The sequence below is a fragment of the Atractosteus spatula genome, chromosome 3 (assembly GCF_055471065.1).
Source record: "Atractosteus spatula isolate fAtrSpa1 chromosome 3, fAtrSpa1.hap1, whole genome shotgun sequence".
Lineage (NCBI taxonomy): Eukaryota > Metazoa > Chordata > Actinopteri > Semionotiformes > Lepisosteidae > Atractosteus > Atractosteus spatula.
In genome coordinates this window covers 66,650,052-66,666,322 of record NC_142708.1, presented here as the reverse complement: position 1 = coordinate 66,666,322, position 16,271 = coordinate 66,650,052, and the positions used below count along the sequence as shown (strand labels likewise).

Genomic DNA, 16,271 nt, shown 5'->3' with positions numbered 1-16,271 from the left:
TCTGTAACGGAGTACAGTAAGTCCAGCACCCCAGGGGTTCACCTTGTCTGTCCTTGACTGGAGCACACACGTAAAGAGCTCAGGCCAGAGGCACCCCAGGGGTTCACCTTGTCTGTCCTTGACTGGGGCACACACTTAAAGAACTCAGGACAGAGGCACCCCAGAGGTTCAGAGCCAGTATTTAAGTTTACTGTTATTAGTGTGTTACAAATATTAGGAAGAATAACTGTAGTGCTCCAATTGTTGATATTGCTTTTGATTTGAAAGTGGAAAGAGAGGAGGAGAGAAGAGAGAGACTGAATGAAACAGGGCGGGAGAGGTGCATCCGGGCTCGGTTCTATGGCCCAGTTACTCCCTGCCTCAAAGGTGCACCCTTGACTGTCCCTCAGGTTGACATGGTGACGCTAGCAGAGCAGATCATTGAAGCCACGCCTGAGCACATCAAGCAGGACGAGTTCTCGCCCTCCGAGTCACCGCTGCGCGAGAGGAGGGAGAATCCCGCCATCCACGACACCATGCCCTGGCTGGCCCGCTACCTGGACACAGTGGACACCATGCCTTCCCTGTCACAGCGGGACAGGTAACACACTGGACACCCCTTTCCCTGTCACAGCGGGACAGGTAACACACTGGACACCCCTTTCCCTTGTCACAGCGGGACAGGTGACACACTGGACACCCCTTCCCCTGTCACAGCGGGACAGGTGACACACTGGACACCCCTTTCCCTGTCACGGGGGACAGGTTTAAAACACTGGACACTCTGTCCCCTGTCGCAGTGGGACAGGTAACACACTGGACACCCCTTTCCCTGTCACAGCGGGACAGGTAACACACTGGACACCCCTTTCCCTGTCACAGCGGGACAGGTAACACACTGGACACCCCTTTCCCTTGTCACAGCGGGACAGGTGACACACTGTACACCCCGTCCCCTGTCACAGAGAGACAAGTAACACACTGGACACCCCGTCCCCTGTCACAGGGGGAAAGGTAAAACACTGGACACCCTGTCCAAAATAACTGGCCAAGCTGAAAGCCCAGGAAGACCAGGCTCTATGACTGGAGTGCTTAGGACTGGGGTGTGAGCAATATGTTCTGTGTTCTGATGATGACGAAGGCTTTTTTGATTGTATTGAGCAAAAAGACGAGATGGAAAAGCAGAAAACAGTAGGAAGAATATAAATCATTGCTCTTGTATACTGAAAGGGATGTTATCATAAGAATGTCATTTCTTCTCTTCCTTTCCTCTCTTGCACTCTGTCTCACTGTGCCTTCTTCTCTCACTTCATCACACGCCTCCCCTCCTTGTCCCTCCTCCTCTCCCTGTCTCTTCTCTCCTCTCCCTTCTCTCCCCTGTCTCTCTTCCCTCCCCTGTCCCTCTCTTCTCCTTTAGGTGTGCCTGCCCAACACCTCCCCTCAGTCGCCCCCCCTCTCCCTTGAGTGCTTTGGCTTTGCAGAGACTCCGCCCCCCCAGCAGTGCAGCATGGGCGGAGTTTCTCAACGCCTCAGCCAATGGGAGGATGGAGCGTGAGTTCGCCCTGCTCACGCTGTCCGACCATGAGCAGCGTGAGCTGTATGAGGCAGCGAGGATAATCCAGACCGCCTTCCGCCGCTACAAGGTACTGGGATAATAGATACTGTAATATACAATATAATTATACACATACTCTGACAGTACAGTGTGTAAACTGTACTGTATATATACCAGTAAACTGTACAGTATACTCCTGTACACTGTAGCATACACTAATATGAAAATATTCTGCATGGCTTCATGAACACAGCTATATTCTCTGTATTCGCCGAAACATTGTTCATTCCTTCTTCCCTCTTTTTTTTCTCCTTCCACCTGCCCCCATATCTACCTCACTCTCTTTCCGTCCCTTTCTCCCTGTCTGTCCCTCCATCTCTCTTTTCCCTCTGTCAGGGTCGCAGGCTGAAAGAGCAGCAGGACATGGCGGCCGCAGTCATTCAGAGGTGCTACAGGAAGTACAAACAGGTAGGGGCAGAGTTCTGCACAGCGCCCCCTGTCCATTCTCCACCTGAACAGCAAGCAGCAGGCAGGGGTCATTCTTAGTGGACCCCTCTCTCGCTCTGACCAGTGTCTGGGCAAGATTCAAGGCAGCTCCTACTTGAAAGGGGGATAATTGAATCCCTGGGTCTCTGTCTTTAGTTCTGTAAGTCAGTGTGTCAGTGTGCGTGCATGAGTATATCAGTCCCTCAGTGTGTCGGTGTGAGTGCATCAGTGTAACAGTCCCTCAATGTGTCAGTGAGAGTGTGTCAGTGTAACAGTCCCTCAGTGTGTCAGAAAGAGTATATCATTCAGTCTGTCATTTAGAGTGTGTCAATGAGAGTGCATCAGTATATTAGTCAGTGTGTCAATGAGAGTCCGGCAGTATATCAGTCAGTGTGTCAGTGAGAGTGCATCAGTATATCAGTGTGCCATTGAGAGTGTGTCCATATATTAGTGTGTCAGTGAGAGTGCATCAGTATATCGGTCAATGTTTCAGTGTGAGTGTGTCAGTATTATCACTCAGTGTGTCAGTGTGAGTGCTTTAGTGTACAGAATCAGTGTCTCTCAGTGTGACTTCTGCTGTTTGTGTGTGTGTGCTCTTTGTGCTTGCTAACAGCTTACCTCTCCGTGACTTACCCACACTAACACACCCTGTCTTTCTCTCTCTCTCTGCTAGCTAACATGGATAGCACTGAAGGTAAAGTCTAACCTGTATCGCTGCTTGCTTGTTCTCAGTGGCTGTCTCCAGTTGCTCAGGTCCCTCGCTCCCACACGCTCACTCCACCTTCTGTGTCTTTTCACAGCTGTGTTTGTTTCAATCACAGACATAAAATTGTTAGTATTGTCTCAGTGCCCTGGAATTAGTCTTAAAGTCAGAGCTGATCCTGGTTTCTGTGGTGTGGAGCAGATTTGTGAGAAGTGACCCCCTACCCCTGTAGGAGGCGCTACTATACGCTGCAAGTTAATTCCGCCCACTGCCTACAGTTCATACAGCTTGCTTAAGGTAAAGTATAGCACCTTAATCAAGGAGAAAACAGCAATGTCCTCACTGGAGAATCAAATCCTTGACCTTCTGGGAACAGAGTCCCTGTGATCCATACAGCCCCTTACAGCCCGGCAGTAGTGATGGGGTAGGGAGGAGAGACACAGAAGTAACAGATCAGAATACACATTGACCCGGAGCAGATATTACAGCAGAACAGGTGTAACAGGTTAGAAAATATTGTAATGGAAGTAATTGGAGCGCAGCAGATCAGTTGTGCCCCAGCCTCAAACTCTGGCAGCCTCGGTCAGTGAGTGTGTGTCCCTTAGTGCGCGTGTGCAGTGTGCACCAGGATGTCTGTCCCTCACAGGTGAGATGTGGTGAGTCAGTTTAAACACTCTTCCACAAAGGTGGAATTGCTGAGTAATTGCACCTAACTTTTCTCCTTTTCCCTGACAGTACGCCCTGTATAAGAAGATGACGCAAGCTGCCATTCTGATTCAGAGCAAGTTCCGCAGTTACTACGAGCAGAAGAAGTTCCAGCAGAGCCGGCGGGCGGCAGTGCTGATCCAGCAGTACTACCGCAGCTACAAGGAGTATGAGAGGCTGAAACAGGCCCACCGCACCAACCCCTCCAACACCAAGATGAAGTGAGTGAGACACAGGGAGGGAAGGACAGAGAGAATCAAGGAGTGAGAGGAGAGATGGCAGGTGGGGGAGGGAGAGAAGAGAATCAGGGAGGATGAGAGAGAAAAGGAAAGTGTGTCTTTCTGACTCTGTCCGTTCATCCTCAGGGGCTCCTTCCTGACAAAGAAGCAGGACCAGGCGGCTCGCAAGATTATGCGCTTCCTCCGGCGCTGCAGACACAGGTATCTCTCCATCTCTCTCTCTTCCTCTCCTGCTGCAGACAGGTATCTCTCCATCTCTCTCTCTTCCTCTCCTGCTGCAGACACAGGTATCTCTCCATCTCTCTCTCTTCCTCTCCTGCTGCAGACACAGGTATCCCTCCATCTCTCTCTCTCTTCCTCTCCTGCTGCAGACACAGGTATCTCTCCATCTCTCTCTCTTCCTCTCCTGCTGCAGACAGGTATCTCTCCATCTCTCTCTCTTCCTCTCCTGCTGCAGACACAGGTATCTCTCCATCTCTCTCTCTTCCTCTCCTGCTGCAGACACAGGTATCCCTCCATCTCTCTCTCTCTTCCTCTCCTGCTGCAGACACAGGTATCTCTCCATCTCTCTCTCTTCCTCTCCTGCTGCAGACACAGGTATCCCTCCATCTCTCTCTCTCTTCCTCTCCTGCTGCAGACACAGGTATCTCTCCATCTCTCTCTCTTCCTCTCCTGCTGCAGACACAGGTATCCCTCCATCTCTCTCTCTCTTCCTCTCCTGCTGCAGACACAGGTATCTCTCCATCTCTCTCTCTTCCTCTCCTGCTGCAGACAGGTATCTCTCCATCTCTCTCTCTTCCTCTCCTGCTGCAGACACAGGTATCTCTCCATCTCTCTCTCTTCCTCTCCTGCTGCAGACACAGGTATCTCTCCATCTCTCTCTCTTCCTCTCCTGCTGCAGACACAGGTATCCCTCCATCTCTCTCTCTCTTCCTCTCCTGCTGCAGACAGGTATCTCTCCATCTCTGTCTCTTCCTCTCCTGCTGCAGACACAGGTATCCCTCCATCTCTCTCTCTTCCTCTCCTGCTGCAGACACAGGTATCTCTCCATCTCTCTCTCTTCCTCTCCTGCCGCAGACACAGGTATCCCTCCATCTCTCTCTCTCTTCCTCTCCTGCTGTAGACACAGGTATCTCTCCATCTCTCTCTCTTCCTCTCCTGCTGCAGACACAGGTATCTCTCCATCTCTCTCTCTTCCTCTCCTGCTGCAGACACAGGTATCCCTCCATCTCTCTCTCTCTTCCTCTCCTGCTGCAGACACAGGTATCTCTCCATCTCTCTCTCTTCCTCTCCTGCTGCAGACACAGGTATCTCTCCATCTCTCTCTCTTCCTCTCCTGCTGCAGACACAGGTATCCCTTCATCTCTCTCTCTTCCTCTCTTGCTGCAGACACAGGTATCCCTCCATCTCTCTCTCTTCCTCTCCTGCTGCAGACACAGGTATCCCTCCATCTCTCTCTCTTCCTCTCCTGCTGCAGACACAGGTATCCCTCCATCTCTCTCTCTCTTCCTCTCCTGCTGCAGACACAGGTATCCCTCCATCTCTCTCTCTCTTCCTCTCCTGCTGCAGACACAGGTATCTCTCCATCTCTCTCTTCCTCTTCTGCTGCAGACACAGGTATCCCTCCATCTCTCTCTCTTCCTCTTCTGCTGCAGACACAGGTATCCCTCCATCTCTCTCTCTTCCTCTCCTGCTGCAGACACAGGTATCCCTCATTCTCTCTCTCTTCCTCTCCTGCTGCAGACACAGGTATCCCTCCATCTGTCTGTCCTGTGCCTGTGCTTCTAGGATGGGCTCAGGGTTGTTATGATAATAGAAAGATGGAAGCAAATTAAAAAAAAGGATTAAATGAAGGGAGACTAAGAACAAATGAGTAACAAGAGGTAAAGTGGTTTAGCACAGAAAACACTCAGAGCAGTTCATTGATTAAAATTAGACTCTCCTGCTCTCTCTCGCCCCCTGCAGGATCAAGGAGTTAAAACAGAGCAAGGAGCTGGAAAGGATGCAAAAGAGGGGATTAGCCACATAAACCTCACTCCACCGCTCCTCCATCGCCACCTCCTTCGCTCCAGTATAAGACAGGAGGTCCATTTCTCTCCCCCCTCCTCTCTCTCCATCACTTCCCAGAATGCACAATTTTCATCCTGCGAAGTACGAAGAGGAGAGAGAGGAAGAGAGGGGCGAGGGGAGATGGTGTCCGGCGCATTTGGAGAGCATGTTTCTGGTCTGGGGGGGATCGGCTGACATCTGAGCTTTTTGGGCTGCAATGCGGGGAGACCATGTCCTCCTGGAAGAGGAGGTCTTGGCTCAATCCGGGGGGGGTGGGTTCTGGTTCCCCCTGTTGCTCACTAGCTGAAGGCAGGATCCCGGGTCTGAACCTGGTTTGCTCCTCCTCCAGACCACCGAGCGGCCTGTCAATCCGAGGGCAAATTAAATCTTTGTCAGTTACCCCGACCCTGCATACCCCCTAAATTTAAACATTTCCAGTCTGGAAATCCAAACTGCAACATTCAGACAGGCTGTGAATGGGATCTTCTGAACAGACCTGGTCAGAGTGATCTGAGCCCAGTCATGGAGGTGCTGGTATAATTGTGGTCACTTGCAGCCAAAGACGTGATTAAACCAATTAAACCAATAACGAGCTCTTTAATTGAATTAGAGCCGATTTGAAACTGATAACCTGCAGGTGCTCACCAGCCCTCAAGGACCGGGACCCCTGACTTGTCTCTCTCCTGACTCTTCCTTACCGATGTCTCCCTCATCCCACTTTCCTTTTTGGACAGTCTGAGGAAGTGAAGGCAGGTGTGACGTAGGCCTGACAGTGCAGAGAGAAGGGAAGGAAGAGGAGGGGGAGGGGAGGGAACAAGACTGACATGCTGACTCACTGACCAATGACTCACTGACACACCGACTGATGGTCTGACACTGACTGATGACCTGACACACGGACTCACTTACACACTGACTGACGATCTGACACACGGACTCGCTAACACACTGACTGACGATCTGACACACTGACTCACTTACACACTGATTGACAATCTGACACACTGACTGACGGTTTGACACACTGACGGTCTGACACACTTATTGACAGTGACTGGCTGGCTTACAGACACAGACGACTGGCTGACACTGAGACACCTCACTGTAATTGACTCTACAACATACTGAGTGACTGATACCCTTCACCATGAATTAGTTGTGAAGTCTTAATCCAACAGCACACTTGGTCTGTTAGTTGAGCTTTGTTAATTACTGCGTTGGTTGTAACTGGACCAGCGAGAAATCGCTTATATTCACCTGAAGTCTTAAACCACAGATTAGCTTGATTCCCATACTGCCTGCCAGTCTGCACAGGGGGGGGTGTGTGGAGGGCGCAAGGCTGTTTGGAACCCCATCTCAACCTTTGACCTTTTTTCAGAGGGATGTAAAATAGGTGCAGCACCACTGTACTGTATTGAAATGAACAGCAACAAAATTGTAAAATCTTTCATCAGGAACCCTCTGATGGACATTCTCTTGCTCTGTAGCACGCAGTGACCCGATTCCAGAGGCAGCTGTGTGCTGTGCCATTCCAAACACTCTATGTAGCTATGGCTACAGTATATTTTGAGAGAACAGTGAGACACCCTGTCTGTGCTAGACATGGTACACAGCTGCAAGACTGTGATCCCCACAGTCCCACCTATATGTGAACCCAGTGTTCACCACACAGGGCACCCAACTTTAAAAGTCCCTGGCGGACACTTGTGATGTAGCACCCCCTGGTGTCATCTGTCTGTCCATGGCAGCGTGTTCCCTATGGTCCTGTGGACCTAGTCTCAGGGCAGAGCCCACAAAGCTACATGATGTAAAGCCTGACTAGAAGGTTGAAGCCCCATTCATCAGGCGTTCCTAGAGGGCTTACAGGTTTTTCTGACAGAAGTGTGTGAATGCTGTTTCATTACTGGATTGAAGCAGTGTAGGCAGACCCCTCCTCCCCCCCCGCCCACCTTCAAGCCACTCATCACAACGCAGGCAGCACCGCCCCCATTGGAGGGTCACTGCTGATTGGAGAGGCGTGTCCCTCAGCAGTAGCACCGCCTGCCTGCCTGCCAGCTAGTGAGAAGCATCACTTCATAGTTAAGCTGTCTTTGTTTTCCCATTTTTTAAAACTGAGCATTGCTAGTTAATTGTTTTTAATCATGTACCTGTCCAGCTGGAACTTGCCTCTGTGCCTCCAAGCTGTTGGCCCCTCCCACCTGCCCCTTTTCTCCTTCGGACACGTCACTCAGCCCAGGGCAATCCCAGACAGCGATCGGACTAGTCACATGACCCAGGTTTGAACCTGCGACATCTGGATGGCAGAGCCAGTACTCAATACTAGATTAGTGCAAGACTAATTGGTTGAATTTTACAGTTGATAGTTTAGGAGACGGTGTTGACTTGAGCCTGGAGGAATGTAATAGGTAATTGGACTAACTGAGTAGCCGAGAGTTTAGCTGGGACACAAGGCCAGAGACTCTACGGTCCTCCAGGAGCGGATTCTGATGATTCTTCTCCAGGTACTCCGTGTTGTTTTCCCTCTGCTTCTCCCTCTGGCTCTTAATTGCATCATTGAACTGATAATCTGATAGATAATCTACCTTTATAAAGTTGCAAATTTCAAGATGCCCATGGATACTTATGGTGTAGGTCAAATGAAAGGAAATTACAAATGTCGTAATTATCAGTTTAATCTAGTGGTTCAATTAAATAAAAGGACAGCTGGAACAAAAACCCATAGACACTGAGGTCTCAGGATGTAGGACTGGGGAGCCCTGCTTTATTGGGGAATATTGGTCAATATTGTCAGATGGAGGCCCAGTTGCCCACAGCTGATTTGTCTGGGTCTTTATCCTGTTGTACAGTAAAGGGATTCTGGAAACACCAGCCGAGAGAATCTCAAAGGTGAAAAAGCCTAGATGAAACTAAGGGAAAATAATGGAATATTGCAATTAAAAAAGTTCAAAGTAGTTTTAAAAGTGTAGTACCGTTACTTTTTCACTGAGATGTTTTGGAACTGGATTTTGTGCGTTGATTGTGGAATCACATGCACACCATTTTGGATTCCTGACACAGTGGTGTTCACATAGCATCTGGCATGTTTTCAAAGTTGTGACAATGGGCCTTTCCAAACAGATAAAACAATATTAGCATACACAGAAAGGTAAGGTCATTCAGTCTCATGAGCTCTGAATCCAGATTCTGCTCAAATATCCTGTTTACACTGTCCTGTCAATCTGGATTCAGGCTCTTTGCACTGTACTCCGAACTCTATCCTAATCTGGATTTGGGCCATTCACACTGAACCCCCCACCTAGACACACTAAAAAAAAACAGGAGAAGTCCTGGGTTTTTCCAGTCTGCAGGAAAATTAAAGCTCTGCACTTCTCAAACACCACAAAATTACAAAACTAATCAGATTATAGGTATATACCAGTAATAACAGGATTAGGGCTTTAGACTGAGGATTGTAAAACTGAATTGGTAAAGAAAATGAATATGCATTACTCTGTACATACTGTAAAATACTGAGATTAGATTTGAGTATATATTTAAAACAGCAAAAAATACTGAGCTTGCTTGGTTGTTCTGGAGAAAATACTATTTGTCAGTTTTATTCATATTGCTGTTGATTATAATGGTGACGCCGACAGCGTGCAGCTGTTGACAGAGGAAGGCGTGACCAAACCTCTGCATGTGATCGTGTGAGTTTGCATCGGAAATCACGCGTGTGCTCCATATACTGCTGATGTTCAAATATATATATATATTTATATATAACTTATGTCTTTTTCTGTACTGTAAATGGGTTTTCTTGCACTTTTTTGCATTTGTCTAAGTTGAAGCTGTTTTAATTTTTCATAACAATGATATTAAATAATACTGAAACTCTGTATCTGTGGTGTCGGGTCATGCTTTGGTCATGCCCGTTCAGGATTACATAGCAGATCTAAGCTGGAACAGAAACGGGGAGATGCTGGGGTCCCCAGCACTGGAAGGTTCTCTTCTACACACTGGTGATTTTAGGGTGATCCAAAAGGCATGCACCCTGGTTCCTAACAGGCTGGAATCGCACAACACACCTATTAAATATGACATCTTTATTAATTCAGACTCTGCCTAAATTTCATCATCATAAAAAACACTGACTGTACAGGATTCCAGGGTGTTCAGAACGTCAGCGGGCTCGTTCAGACTGTGGTGAGGACTGGGCCCACACCTGCAGAACGTGCGGAGCACACTGCCACAGACGCAGACAGCGGTGGAGTGTGGGTTCTGGTGTGGGGGTCTCGGGGATACCTGTGAGGTCAGCACCCTCTGGTGTCCAACAAGTTTAAAGTCCAGCTAGAGGCAGGAAAGGCATAGCCACCAGCCTAACACCTTGTCTGACAGAGACAATAAAGGATCAGCTCAGGAGAACACTTTAACACAGTGGTGACACTGCCCAGATTCAAGCGGCTGTGTACCCCATCCTTCTGCACGCAGAGCCACCAGGAACAGAGGTGGAAGTTGCACTGAGATGATGAGATGGTTGCTGGTGGACACTGGTGATGTAGCGCCCTCTGGTGTCCACTGTCTGTCCATGGCAGTGTGTTCCCTATGGTCCGTTTGGACCCAATCTCGCTGCTTCATAGACAAAGTGCAGTTTCCATTGTACAGTGGCTTGAAATTAACCTGCTCACTGCTCTTCATACATATGTTGTATACAGTACATTGTCTAATTTTAATATACTGTAATCCTGGGGTACAAGTCTTTGAGCGCTACATAGGGTCTACTAGTTGAAAAGTGAGCACTGGGGTCCCCAAAAGAATAGGGTCACCTGTCCTCACACCCTGCTCAATTTCCTGTGTCAGAGCTGTTCCTGTAAACTGGTCTTCTCAGCACACCAAGCCAGCTTTACACAAGTCTCAGATCCAGGAGGATGCAGGATCCAGGTGGCAGCCTGCATTCCCTGGAACCAGCTGTCTGTCTCTGACTACCTGACTGTCTGCTTAACTGGGCTTCTCTAAGCTTGGTACACCATCTACTCCTCTGTCTCACAGCCTGCCTGTTCATCTGTCTTCTTGCCTCAGCACATCTGCCTGTCTGTCTTGAGTGAGTTCATTGTGCCTGTCTGTCTGTGTTCATTTCTGAACTCAGTCTGCTTGTCTGTCTGAGTATCTGTCCCAGTGGCATCCTTGCTCTCCACCCCCCTCTGCTGGCCAACTGTGTAACTGCTGTGCCCAGCACACCCGGCAGGGGTCTGTCAGACTGCGGCTTAGAGAGACAGTCCTGCAGAGGCTACAGGGTGCCAGAGCCTCTCAGCAAGTCAAAGAGCTGGAGAACTGGTTCACTTCTACCGGTAAGTCACATAATCATTCCGGATAACGGAGTCATCCATCTGAGCATAGCTCTGTAGAGAGCGGGGTTAAAAATCCCTGCTATAGGTGCTCTGGAAAACACTGATGTTGGTTGCCTCCATGTAGCTCTCCATTTTCTCCTTCCTTCTCACTCTCGAACCCAGGACCAGAGAGACAGAAGTGGAACAGAGTCTAGGTATGGGATGGGTGGAGCGCCTCAGCTCTGAAGTCAATCACAGTGACCCCCCTCAGCTGCAAGGACACCCCACGGACACGCTTTGTCTCCCCTTCCTGCGTTTGTCTGTCACCGGAGAAACACCATGGTCAGCAGACCTGCAGAGACAGAGAGGGGAGGGCAGAGAGAGGTCGAACAATAGCACCTCTACAGACAGAGAGAGGGAAATAGAGCCAGTCCAATCCCAGACTTCCCACAGCTGCAAGAAATCAGAAACTTAAAAAAGATGCAGCCCAGTGTTTGATCTCCTGTCACAGCCTGAGCAACAGACAGTGAGCCTGTTTTGGCACCAGCGAGCGAGCTGGGTGGGAGACAGGGGGTCTGGGCTGTGCCTGTGGAGGGACAGTGCCCACTCAGGGAGGAAGCGGCTCGCTCGCTCACTGGCTCTCACCCAGGATGTAGGCGCACACCAGCTTTTGCATCACAGTTGCGCGGACGGCAGGTGGAACCAATGTGCTGGGTTCTCCGTGCAGGGGGAGCATGAGGAAGGCGACGCACACCATCCCGACCAGGACGTACAGGACGAAGAGACCAGGGGCTGGGGCTCGACCTAGACGGGCACAGTACAGAGCCTTACAACACTGTGGAGTCCTTGTTATACAAATGTATCACTACATAGCACTATACTATTACCATACAGGCCCTACCCCCCCCTCACTGTTTCTCCAACATACTGTAGGACTCTGCCTGTCCCTGTCTCCCAGCCTGTCCACTCCTGTCCCTCCTCCACTCTCACCTGCATGGTTCTGCAGTCTGTACTGCTGACCCCAGGTGCCCAGCATGCCCCCCTGCATGACCGGTCTCTTCCCTGGGTGGTGCTCCTGGCTCTGGCCGCTCCCCGCTCCGGGCTGCAGGATGGCAGGCACCTCCTTCCACCCACCAGGGGGCCCCCCCTGGCCCCCGGCCCAGATCTCCAGCCGGAACCGGTCTCTGCGGCCTAGGTGATGAGAGCTGACGTCCCTGTGACGGACGACACTGAGGGAGAGAGACACAGCTGTCTGTAACACAACAGCATGGTACTTGAACCCCCAGAGACATTGGCACGGTCAGCCCACTGACTGTCCTCTTCAGAATCAACAGTCCAACCAACCAGGGGGCCCATGTGGAAACTACCTGTAAGCGCTTTAAGGAAAAGAGGCATCTCTTTACACAAAGTGTGGCGGGGGTATGGAACAAGCTGTCAGCCATGATGTTGAAGCCTGCACTCTGATTTCAATTAAAAAACAGCTGGATGAGATCCTGGGATCAATCAACTACTAACAACCAAGTGGACCAGGTAGGCCAAATGTCCTCCTCTTAGATGTAACGTTTTCTATCTTCTTTATAACAGTAGGTTTCTATGTCCAAGGGAAAGAGACAGTTGATCAAACACTGCACAGAACTGAGTGAAATCCAGCTGTGATTACAGATTACTTCAATACAGATGTGTGCAGCGCAGTGGTTCACTGGAATACAGATGTGTGCAGAACAAGGGTTCACTGGAATACAGATGTGTGCAGCACAGGGGTTCACTGGAATACAGAGTGTGCAGTGGAGGGGTTCACTGGAATACAGATGTGTGCAGCACAGGGGTTCACTGGAATACAGAGTGTGCCGTGGAAGGGTTCACTGGAATACAGAGTGTGCAGTGGAGGGGTTCACTGGAATACAGATGTGTGCAGCACAGGGGTTCACTGGAATACAGATGTGTGCAGCACAGGGGTTCACTGGAATACAGAGCGTGCAGTGGAGGGGTTCACTGGAATACAGAGTGTGCAGTGGAGGGGTTCACTGGAATACAGATGTGTGCAGGCCTTGGTTGTATGGGACAACATTCCAGCTGCTCACATGTCCACGCAGGAGCTGGGCTTCACGCTGCCTTCGGCGTCGACCACAGCGTAGAGAGAAGGAGCCGTGCACAACACTGAGGCAGAGAGAGAGAGAACACCCCATAACACCACTGTCCCTCTCCATCACACTTCTCCTCCTGTCTCACTCCTTCACTGCTACAGCTTCCTCCTGCCTGTCACTCTCTCACTCCTCCTGCCTGTCACTCTCACACTCCTCCTGTCACTCTCTCACTCCCCCTGCCTGTCACTCTCACACTCCTCCTGCCTGTCACTCTCTCACTCCCCCCGTCTGTCACTCTCACACTCCTCCTGCCTGTCACTCTCACACTCCCCCTGCCTGTCACTCTCTCACTCCTCCTGCCTGTCACTCTCTCACTCCCCCTGTCTGTCACTCTCACACTCCTCCTGCCTGTCACTCTCACACTCCCCCTGCCTGTCACTCTCTCACTCCTCCTGCCTGTCACTCTCTCACTCCTCCTGCCTGTCACTCTCTCACTCCCCCTGTCTGTCACTCTCACACTCCTCCTGCCTATCACTCTCACACTCCCCCTGTCTGTCACTCTCTCACTCCTCCTGCCTGTCACTCTCACACTCCCCCTGTCTGTCACTCTCTCACTCCCCCTGTCTGTCACTCTCTCACTCCTCCTGCCTATCAATCCCCTCTGTCTCCTGCCTGGGGTCACTGGTCTTGCTCACTCACTCTTGAAGTTGAGGGGAAAGCTATATGGGTTGTAGAGGGTCAGCACTTGTCTGTGGGTGCTGCGCTCCTCCGCGAAGAACGTCAGCTCGGCAGGGAACAGGAACACTGGGAGCCTGTCGGGTCCAGGGGCGGATCCAGGGGCGGGGCCGGGGGTGTGGTCTCTCTCCCACCCTGGCCCGCCTCTGCTCGCCCGCTCCTGTCGCCTCATTGGTCCAGAGCCATCCTATGACAGAGATTCGCGACAGACAGGAAGTGTGGAAAGGGACAGGTCTGAGTGTTAAAAAAAAACTCAGCACAGCACCATCTGAAGGAGAAATTGGGTAATAGCACAAACATTATATAGTAATAGGGCAGACCATTTCAATGCATGATGCTTGCGACTCATGCTAAAACACTCACCAGCGTTTTATATACAACACTTAATATTAAAACACTACAGAATATATACAAAGTCTCAATGAACATGTCTGAGCCTCAGTCAGCAACATCACATCCTGTGAATGCAAGCTGAACTCTGTAATCCCACCATCGCTGGTTCCAGCAGGCAGATACAAAACCGGACACAAAAGGGAGCAGACACTAACACAGCAGTCGTGTATCTGGTATAAAAAACTAACATACGGGAGCCAGATTCAAGAGCAACTTCAGTGCTCCTCCACAGCTGTCCAGACCTGGACTGGATCAGACTGCTGTGCAACACTGACAACACTGTAAAACCTGGAATGGATCAGACTGGGGGGCATTGGGAGTCTGACAGACAACACTAGAGACCTTGAACTTCAGTAACAGTCCAGCGCAAACACACTGGGCTACACTGCAGGTATAAGGACCTGCACAGGCACACACAAAACACGGGACACATAGCCACAAAGACATGGTACACACAGACTGACAAACGCATCAGGTACAGACAGAATCACACTGCACGCACATCAGGTAGATGCGGAACGGAGACGGAATGACAAAACTCGCCGACGGAAACACTGCGTAAACACAGCTCGTCGCCTGCATATCACAGACAGCAAACTGCCTCATAGCGACACGGATAAGAACGCGTACATATAGATTTGCGAATTTGACTCTGGGGGTGGGAGGCTCTGCAAATTAATCACACTGAACCAATTAGGGGGGAAAGTTAACATACCTGCGAGCTCTTACTTCCGACTCGCTGTCTTTGATGTGCCGACCGAGCGCAGTTCCCGCCCTCCTCGCCCAATCACCAGCCGAGCCCAAGCACTCCCCTTCTTCCATTAGTCAACAGGGACGTCAATCATCTCTGCATCCTCCACTGCTGTCAAAGCCTTCCGTGTGTGACGTCAGAGGAACCGAGGAACGCCCGCCCACCCATGCTGATTGGCTCTGCGCGCAGTAAAAGGCAGGACAGTGATTGGTTCGTTGTGTTTCACCAATTGTCCGTTATTAATTTTTTCTCCAAGCGCTTCACAGTCCGCTTCCATTACGTGACCACAGCGAGATTACAGTAGAACAGTCCTGTTATAGCAACATACAGTGCAACAGCCCTGTTACAATAGTGGGTTTCATGTGAAGGTACATCATAATTGTGCTACTGAAATAACATAAGATAAGACTTTATTGATCCCGAAGGGAAATTGAGGCGTTACAGCAGCCCAGCCCAGGAAAAGCAAGACAGACATCAGAATAGGCTAAAATTAAAATAATTACAGGATTAGAGTAATTAAAAAGTATATAGAAAAAAAATAAAATAGAGTTAGGAAAATAGGTGTGTGCAAAATATGCTAATAGTCACTGTAAAACAATAAAGATGTGCAAAATGCACATAGGTATATACAGATTGGAAAAAAGATCACTGTATAATCAACATATTAATATTTACATCTCTTGCCATGATGCTGCTGCCCCAGCGCACAACAGCGTAGAATATGGCTACTGCCACCACTGATTCATAAAAAATGCCTCCTAAGAAAATTGAGTCGGCTCTGACCGTTCCTGTACAGGGCGTTAGTGTTATCACTCCACCCCAGCTTATCAACCTGGTATGAGAGAGTATAAAATAATAATAATAATAATAATAATAATAATAATTGCTTACATTTCTATAGTGCTTTTCTGGACACTCCACTCAAAGCACTTTACAGGTAATGGGGACTCCCCTCCACCACCACCAGTGTGCAGCTCCACCTGGATGATGCGACAGCAGCCACAGTGCACCAGTACACTCACCACACATCAGCTCTCAGGGGGGAGGAGAACAGAGTAATGAAGCCAGTTCATAGATGGGGATTATTAGGAGGCCATGATTGGTAAGGGCCAATGGGAAATTTGGCCAGGACGCCGGGGTTACACCCCTACTCTTTTTGAGAGACGCCCTGGGATTTTTAATGACCACAGAGAGTCAGGACCTTGGTTTTACATCTCATCCGAAGGACGGCGCCTGTTTACAGTATAGTGTCCCCGATGCTATACTGGGGCATTAAGACCCACACAGAC

At 49.9% G+C, this 16,271-nt stretch overlaps 2 protein-coding genes across 3 annotated transcripts in view; one reads left to right on the top strand and one right to left on the bottom strand.

Annotated features, from left to right (window-relative positions):
- The window catches only part of camta2 (calmodulin binding transcription activator 2), a 39,409-nt gene extending 29,818 nt beyond the window's left edge, over positions 1 to 9,591 (top strand). The window contains exons 17-23 of one of the 2 annotated variants that reach the window (XM_088910721.1): positions 390 to 580; positions 1,397 to 1,622; positions 1,931 to 2,002; positions 2,694 to 2,714; positions 3,459 to 3,649; positions 3,794 to 3,868; positions 5,633 to 9,591. In XM_088910721.1, the coding sequence (XP_088766847.1) occupies positions 390 to 580; positions 1,397 to 1,622; positions 1,931 to 2,002; positions 2,694 to 2,714; positions 3,459 to 3,649; positions 3,794 to 3,868; positions 5,633 to 5,696 (840 nt within the window). In that variant the 3' untranslated portion in view covers positions 5,697 to 9,591. The remainder of the gene's footprint in view (positions 1 to 389; positions 581 to 1,396; positions 1,623 to 1,930; positions 2,003 to 2,693; positions 2,715 to 3,458; positions 3,650 to 3,793; positions 3,869 to 5,632) is intronic. The other variant, XM_088910722.1, reaches the window with a different exon arrangement.
- Positions 9,592 to 9,783: 192 nt separating this feature from the next.
- LOC148838280 (motile sperm domain-containing protein 1-like) lies at positions 9,784 to 15,056 on the bottom strand. Its single transcript, XM_088910723.1, has 6 exons — positions 14,947 to 15,056; positions 13,803 to 14,025; positions 13,101 to 13,176; positions 12,010 to 12,248; positions 11,665 to 11,823; positions 9,784 to 11,371 (listed from the first exon to the last, which is right to left on the bottom strand). The coding sequence occupies exons 2-6, from the start codon at positions 14,008 to 14,010 to the stop codon at positions 11,343 to 11,345; spliced, it is 711 nt and encodes a 236-aa protein (XP_088766849.1). The 5' UTR covers positions 14,011 to 14,025; positions 14,947 to 15,056; the 3' UTR covers positions 9,784 to 11,342.
- Between the last annotated feature and the right edge of the window lie 1,215 nt (positions 15,057 to 16,271).